The 7605-nt window shown below is 46.1% G+C and overlaps 1 protein-coding gene across 1 annotated transcript in view; it reads right to left on the bottom strand.

Annotated features, from left to right (window-relative positions):
* Nucleotides 1-357: 357 nt before the first annotated feature.
* Nucleotides 358-7605, bottom strand: part of UAP1 (UDP-N-acetylglucosamine pyrophosphorylase 1) — a gene marked incomplete in the record, with an annotated part of 21069 nt that continues 13821 nt past the window's right edge. Inside the window, 2 exon segments of the mRNA XM_056523290.1 lie at nucleotides 358-825; nucleotides 2328-2394. Coding sequence (XP_056379265.1) covers nucleotides 727-825; nucleotides 2328-2394 — 166 coding nt within the window.

Genomic DNA, 7605 nt, shown 5'->3' with positions numbered 1-7605 from the left:
ACTGTATATATAATGAGGGGTGGACTCACTTATGGGATATACTGTATATATAATGTGAGGGGTGCACTCACTTATGGGATATACTGTATATATAATGTGAGGGGTGCACTCACTTATGGGATATACTGTATATATAATGTGAGGGGTGGAGTCACTTATGGGATATACTGTATATATAATGTGAGGGGTGGAGTCACTTATGGGATACACTGTATATATAATGTGAGGGGTGGACTCACTTATGGGAGATGCTGTATATATAATGTGAGGGGCGGAGTCACTTATGGGAGATGCTGTATACAGATAGAGCTCTGCCTTAAACCAAACAGATAAACCGGTAGGAGTCGAATCTGATCTCCTCTACAGTTTATAATTTTATTTTTAATAAAGAAATACCCTGATCCCATCCAAAATTAAACAAAAAAAAGACAGAACAGTAAAAGATAATACATTACAATAAAATTCTGAATGTACATTACTATGTACAAATTTAAAAAAATAGTTAATATTTCCCTTCATACGGCGCCCGCTATAAATATTTCTTACATATTTTTTTGGCATTTTAAAAACCTTGGCTAAAAATGTCTGAAGTCCATAATTGGCAGAGACAGAGCAGGAAGACCCATGTAAATAAGTTCAAGTACCCTTCAGTCACCGGAGTCCTCCCCCCCCCCCCAACTTAAATATTCCTATTCGAGCAGGAATGGGTTAAGCCTGCGGACGCCTCTAGGGACACACGCCGTTCCTCACCGACTGATGAACTCCGCTCTCGTCTATTGTAAGCGGGGCGTGGAACTCCTGGCCCTGGACGTACGGCTCCAGACCCTGAAATAAAGGGCGAGAAGATTCGTGTCAGCAGAAAATTAACTTTAAAAGGGGTACTCCACTGCCCCAGTGTTTGGAACATTTTGTTCCGAACGCTGGCTGCAGGGAGTCGTGACGTTACGCCACGCCCCTTCAATTCAAATCTATGGGAGGGGGAGGGGGGTGGCAGTCACCACGCCCCCTCCCATAGACTTGCATTGAAGGGGCGAGGTCTGACATCACGATCCCCTGCAGCCAGCGTTCGGAACAAAATGTTATGGGAGGTACTTTTTTTTTAATTTTTTTTTTTAAGTTAAAGGAGTACTCCGGTGGAATTTTTTTTTTTTTTTAAATCAACTGGTGCCAGAAAGTTAAACAGATTTGTAAATTACTTCTATTAAAAAAAAAATCTTAATCCTTCCAGTACTTATTAGCTGCTGAAAACTACATAGGAAATTATTTTATTTTTGGAACACAGTGCTCTCTGCTGACATCACAAGCACAGTGCTCTCTGCTGACATCTCTGTCCATTTTAGGAACTGTCCAGAGCAGCATATGTTTGCTATGGGGATTTTCGCCTACTCTGGACAGTTCTTAAAATGGACAGAGATGTCAGCAGAGAGCACTGTGCTCATGATGTCAGCAGAGAGCTCTGTTTTCCAAATAGAAAAGAATTTACTCTGTAGTAATAAGTACTGAAAGGAATAAGATTTTTTTTATAGAAGTAATTTACAAATCTGTTTAACTTTCTGGCACCAGTTGATTTAAAAAATTTAAAATAAAGTTTTCCACCAGAGTACCCCTTTAATAAATGAAATGCTTTATCTTGATAGAATTTTATTTATGTATTAAGTTTTAGGACAATGTAGTTTTAATGTTATTTATTAAGTATGTATTGGGGGCTGCCATTACCATAGCCTCTTTGTGGTGTGTCACTTCACAACACATACACAGTTGCTTTATGGCAGGCACAGGGCATAAGAAAGTTAAGACGGAGAGTGTCTCTCAGAAAAGCATGAACTGCTTACTGCACATGTGCATAGCACAGACTAGGTGAAATAAAAGGGGGAGCAAGCACCATTTTCTTGAAGTCCCTGTGGAGCAGTGACCTATCAAGAGACATCTAATCTGTTCTGTACCACTCTTCAGACACCAACAAAATGGTGAGAGTGGAATGGAAAAAACTGCAAAACCCCATCTCCCTCCTTCTCCCTTTGCACATAGAAAGAGGAGGAAGGTAGACGGGAGAGGTCCAATTTGCAGCAGCTAGACAAGTTGCTTTCTTTCACCAGATTCCTCCTGTTAGCTCCCTCTGCTGGTCAATAGTGAGAAATAGGACGAGTTTTTTCTTAATTTTTCACATTTTGTGACAAGTAAATTATTATTTTTTTAATATTGCCAAAAATATTTTAAAAAAATGTGAATAAATTATTTTAACCTTTAAAAATAATCACATTTGGTGATGCATTAAGAAGACCGGCCGTGCAGGGCTCTAATTTACAGCTACCGTTGCAGGATCTTACCTCTCCAGCATAGGAAACGAGCGGAGAGATCTCGCATTGGATCGGCAGGTCACCTGCGTCCTTCATGCTAAAAGGAATAAGAAGAGATTATAAGGAGCAGGATAAACATGACCCGCATTGGTCAAGAAACGGCCGACGAAGAGAGGACAGGTAGGAGAGAGAGGATCCATTCTTGGCCAACCCATAGAACATACAGCCTAAAAGGAAGAGGCGGTCAAAGAGAGAACATGCACCCAGGGATTAGTAGATACATTGTCTGTGGTCAGACATGGCGGAATTTGTCATGCAGATACAGTACAACATATATGGCTGGGGTTCGGATACCACCTGGAGAAACTGAGCGACGGTAAAGGCCTTCCAATCCGTAGCATGTAACCATTTAATGTATAGGGCACAGTTTTCCCACCAGGGTGCCTCCAGCTGTTGCAAAACTACAACTCCCAGCATGCCCGGACAGCCAAAGGCTGTCCGGGCATGCTGGGAGTTGTAGTTTTGCAACAGCTGGGGGCACCCTGGTTTGGAAACGGTGGTATAGGGGTTAAATATAAAGTGAGTTTGCAGTAAAATCTGCATTTAAAAAAGGGGTACTCCACTGGAAAACTTTTTTTTTTTTTTTATAAATCAACTGGTGTCAGAAATTTAAACAGATTTGTAAATTACTTCTATAAAAAAAAATATAAAAAATTAACCCTTCCAGTACATAGCTGCTGTATGTTCCACAGGAAGTTCTTTTCTGTCTGACCACAGTGCTCTCTGCTGACACCTCTGTCCATGTCAGGAACTGTCCAGAGCAGGAGAGGTTTGCTATGGAGATTTGCTCCTGCTCTGGACAGTTCCTGACATGGACAGAGGTGGCAGCAGAGAGCACTGTGGTCAGACTGGAAAGAACACAACTTCCTCTGGAGCATGCAGCAGCTGATAAGTACTGGAAGGATTAAGATTTTTAAATAGAAGTAATTGACAAGTCTGTTTAACTTTCTGGCACAAGGTTGATAAAAAAAAAAATTATATAATAAGATAATATATAAATATTTATTTATATTATAATAAATATAAAAAATAAATAAATATATATTCTAATATATATACAAAAAAAAAAAATTATAATATACATATATATTTATATAATATAATAAATATATACACCAGGTGAGTACCCCTTTAACACTGGACCAATTCTGCCAAATCTGAATACATCCTTGTGTTATATTGAGGTATCTATCCACACTGTTATATTGGCCACCTGCAGCCAGGACAGTGCGGGAGGGCTGCACCATAGGGAGACATTGATTTTCAGTCTCCAAATATACTTTATGTTCCAATTCCTTTTTACATTTCAATTCCTTTTTACATTTTTAAAATCTCTGCTGGGAATCAGTGAATGGAAACATCAATGCTCTTCTGGAAGACTGATATCAACCACTGTGCAGCTTCCATCCTCCACCCGAATAGTTTCAAAAGGGAGGGATCTGTGACCTGCTATTCACATTCCAAAACACCGACCCTGTAAGGACGAGGAGACACATGGTACCTCTCATATCTGTCTGGGCTTCCAGAACATAGTAAAATTCTGTTATTCTCTGGTGCAAAGCGGTGTAACCAAGCCCCTAAAATGATGAAAGGCGTGGAAACTAATCACTACCCCCTCTCATCCCGGTTTGACACGTCAGCTGGAGGCAGAGCCCCGATCCCAAATCTCGTTCCTGCTCCGAGTAGTCACAATGAGTGTAGGTGTGAGATTTGGAAACAGGGCTTGGCTCGCAGCTCACTGTCAGACAGGGATGGGGAGGGGGAGCAAGGAGGCATTTCAGCTAGAGATTAGCAAAGTTACAGTGATTCGATACGTCAAGAACTTCTTGGCTCAGCAGTTGATGACTTTATCCTGCATAAATTAGTTGAGTTTTCAGGTGCTCCAGTGGGCTGGAGACTCTCTCCTTGGACTGTATCCACCTTTTCCAGCCCATCGGAGCACCTGAAAGCTGAACTCATTGATGCAGGATAAAAGTCATCAACCACTGAGCCGCGAAGTTAGTGACTAATCGAATCACTAAGTTCGCTCATCTCTAATTTCAGCCCCTCACACTTGGCACCTTTCCTATATCTGTCTGTGGTGCCAAGTGGCAGGAGCTGGAATGCCACCTCGTTCTCCCATCCCACAGAGGAAGACTTCATTGGATGCAGCTGGCTCTGTGCGGCGCTGATGGACACAGTATGGAGGATAAGATGTACTTTAATGACCAAGATGCAACGTGTTTCGCTGCAGGCATAAAGAAGCTGCAAATGCGCAGCAAAATGAGTTTCATCTTGGTCGTTAAAAGGAGAACAGAAAAAAAGATCTAACTGAACACGCCCTCGGACAGAGAACCAAAGAGAAACCCAAAAGGGGCGGGAGCTGTGTCCCTCAATGGATCCTTCGAGAAAGATTTTACGGTAAGTGTTAAAAAATCTCCTTTTCTCTATCGGCTCCATTGGGGGACACAGACCGCGGGACGTACCAAAGCCGTCCCTTGGGTGGGCAGATAGTCAGGCAGATGGCTGTTCCACTGCCGGCTGCAGCAGTTTACGGCCCAGACTAGCATCAGCCAATGCGAAGGTATGAACCCGGTAGAACCTCGAGAAAGTGAGAAAAGACGACCAAGTAGCTGCCTTGCAATCTGCGAGGCAGAGGTTTGTTCTGGAGAGCCCAGGATGCCCCAACAGAAACAGGTAGAATGAGCCACAACCCTGAAGGGAGGAGTCTTCCCCCTACAGCGATAGGCTTCCGAAATGGCAGACCGGATCCACAGAGAAGTGGTGGCCTTGGAAGCAGGTTGTCCCTTACGACGACCTTCCGTAAGGACGAAAAAGGAATCGCACTGATGAAACGAAGAAGAGATAGAGGTAATACCTAACAGCCCTAACCACATCCAGTTTGTGGAGTAAATGCTCCCTAGAATGAGAAGGAGCGGGACAAAAAGGACGGAAGAACAATGTCCTTATTGAGCTGAAAGGCCGAAACAACCTTAGGCAAAAAAGGAAGGATCTGATCGGAAGACAACATTGACCTGGTGAAGCACCAGAAACGGAGAACGTCAGGAGAGAGCTGCCAATTCAGACACCCTCCGAATGGAGGTGATAACAAGAAAACGCCACTTTCCAAGAAAAGAGGCGCAGGGACACCTCCAAGGTTCAAAAGGTTCCCCTTGGAGTACCCCCAGAACAGGATTCAAGTCCCAAGGGGGAGAAGGTGACCGATGAGGGACAGCATGCGCCACTCCTTGAAGGAAGGTCCGGACAAGAGAATTAGAAGCTAGAGGATGCTGGAAAGAATAGAAAGGGTCGAAACCTGACCCTTAAAGGAACTGAGACACAACCCCAGTTCCAATCCCAACTGCAAGAAAGAGAGAAGACGGGAAACCGAAAAGGTAACCGGACACAAGACCTGAGCTTCACACCAACTAAAATTTTTGCCGAGGAGGACTAACGAGCCCTGAGCATGGTGCGAATGACTTGGGAAGAGTAACCGCAGCTCTCAAAACCACGATCTCGACTGTCACGCTGTCAAAGCAGAGACTGTAATAGGGGTGGCACAGGTGACAGGACACAGGTCTGGACGATAGGGAAGGCACAACGTTAAGTCGTTCATGAGCCTGACCATGAAGACTTACAACGCCCACCGGGCCCAGGCTGGGCCACTAGAATGGCTGAAATGTCCTACTGAGAGTTTCCTCAGGACCCTGAAAGGAGAAGAAAGGGAGGAAACCGATAAGGTAGGGCAAAACCCGACCACCAAATAGACAAGGTAGGGCAAGGCTCGACCAAGAGAGAGAGGAACGCTTCGGTTGCGGCGGCACAAGCAGAGATCCACGCCTGGAGCGCCCCAGGTGTTGCAGATCACAGCAAACACCCCTGGATGTAGGGACCAGTGGTCTTGGACGGCTGAGGACCGGCCTAGAAATCACATCCCAGGGACAGCCAGACTGAAGATAACTGAGATGGCCGGAAACCTGAGTTCTGCCCAGGAGGGAAATTCCCAAGCAGCAAGCAAAGAAAGAATTGCCCTAGGCCCCAAAATGTTGAAGGGGAAAAAGTTTCTCGGGGGCCAAGACCTCAGACCGGGCGGTCCCTGAAAACTCCTCCCCAGCCTTACAGACAGGCAGGGATGGACAGGAAGGGACACCCCTGAAAAAAAAAAGAGGGAAAACGAATCCACCATAGAAGGGACCAACAAGACTGACGAGAGAGGATGATCTTGCGGCCGAGAGACAATGGAGACCTGTCACACCGGAAGAAAATCACCAGTTGAAAAGGTCAGTGATGAAACTGGGCAAAAGGCACTGCCTCCACGGCCGCCGCCAATCGACCCAGGACATCCATGCAAGAGCGAATGGAAACTGGAGCAGGGAGCCGAAAGCGGGCAGAGGCCGCATCGAACTGGAGCCCCAGGAGAGCGGTTGGGCTTGTCCCAAATGACCATCCAACCAAAGTGAGACAAGGTCTGGAAGTTGAGACTAAGACTCTCCAGGATCGACACACCGACCGGGTACGTGGTTCTGGAAAGCCAGAGCGGCAACCACGGAAGCGTCCTGAGGGAGCGACGCTTGTACAAGTGGAGCAGCGGGCGAGTCCTAAGAGGGGAGCACCCGTGCCTATCAGGAGACCCAGGGAATGAGTCAGAGAATACATCCCTATCACGCTTGTGAGAGCAGTGATATAGAGAGAAGGGAAGCGGGTCCCTCTGGAGGGCCGGCGTAGGGCGGACCTCTCCCAGGCGGAGACCTAAGCCAAGACGGATATAGACTGGGCGAGGGATAGATATAGCAGGGGAAGCAGTGGTGCTGGTGGAACAAGAACCAAGCATTGTAAGAATTGCAGCCCCGGCAAAAAAACAATAGGTGACCAGGACCGCTAGAAGGATCCCGCGGCCGTGAGTGGGCATGGCTAAAGCCAGACAAGGGCCCGCGGCCAGAGAAATAATGCTATAATGACTTAAACAGGACTTGAGCCTGTAACTTATGACTGTGTTAGAATAAGGTTGAAGAGCGCTGCAGCACAGAAGGAGGGCTCAATAATAAAGCAAACCCGCGCTCTAGAAAAAGAAAAACACAGACAGCTGCGGGTGGGCGGAGCATAGTTCCGACCTCGCTCGAGGCCGAAGTACATGTTCGGCTGATAATGGAGCCCGCTCCCAGCCCCGAGCGCATGTGCACATAACAGGGGAAGGGAGCCTCCGGCAGCCGTACGCGGCTGACAGGGACAATGAATATGCAGCCAATAATGGCGCCCGCTCCCAGCCCCG

Source organism: Hyla sarda, chromosome 6 (assembly GCF_029499605.1).
Source record: "Hyla sarda isolate aHylSar1 chromosome 6, aHylSar1.hap1, whole genome shotgun sequence".
Classification (NCBI taxonomy): Eukaryota; Metazoa; Chordata; class Amphibia; order Anura; family Hylidae; genus Hyla; species Hyla sarda.
This window is presented reverse-complemented; position numbering and strand designations above follow the sequence as displayed.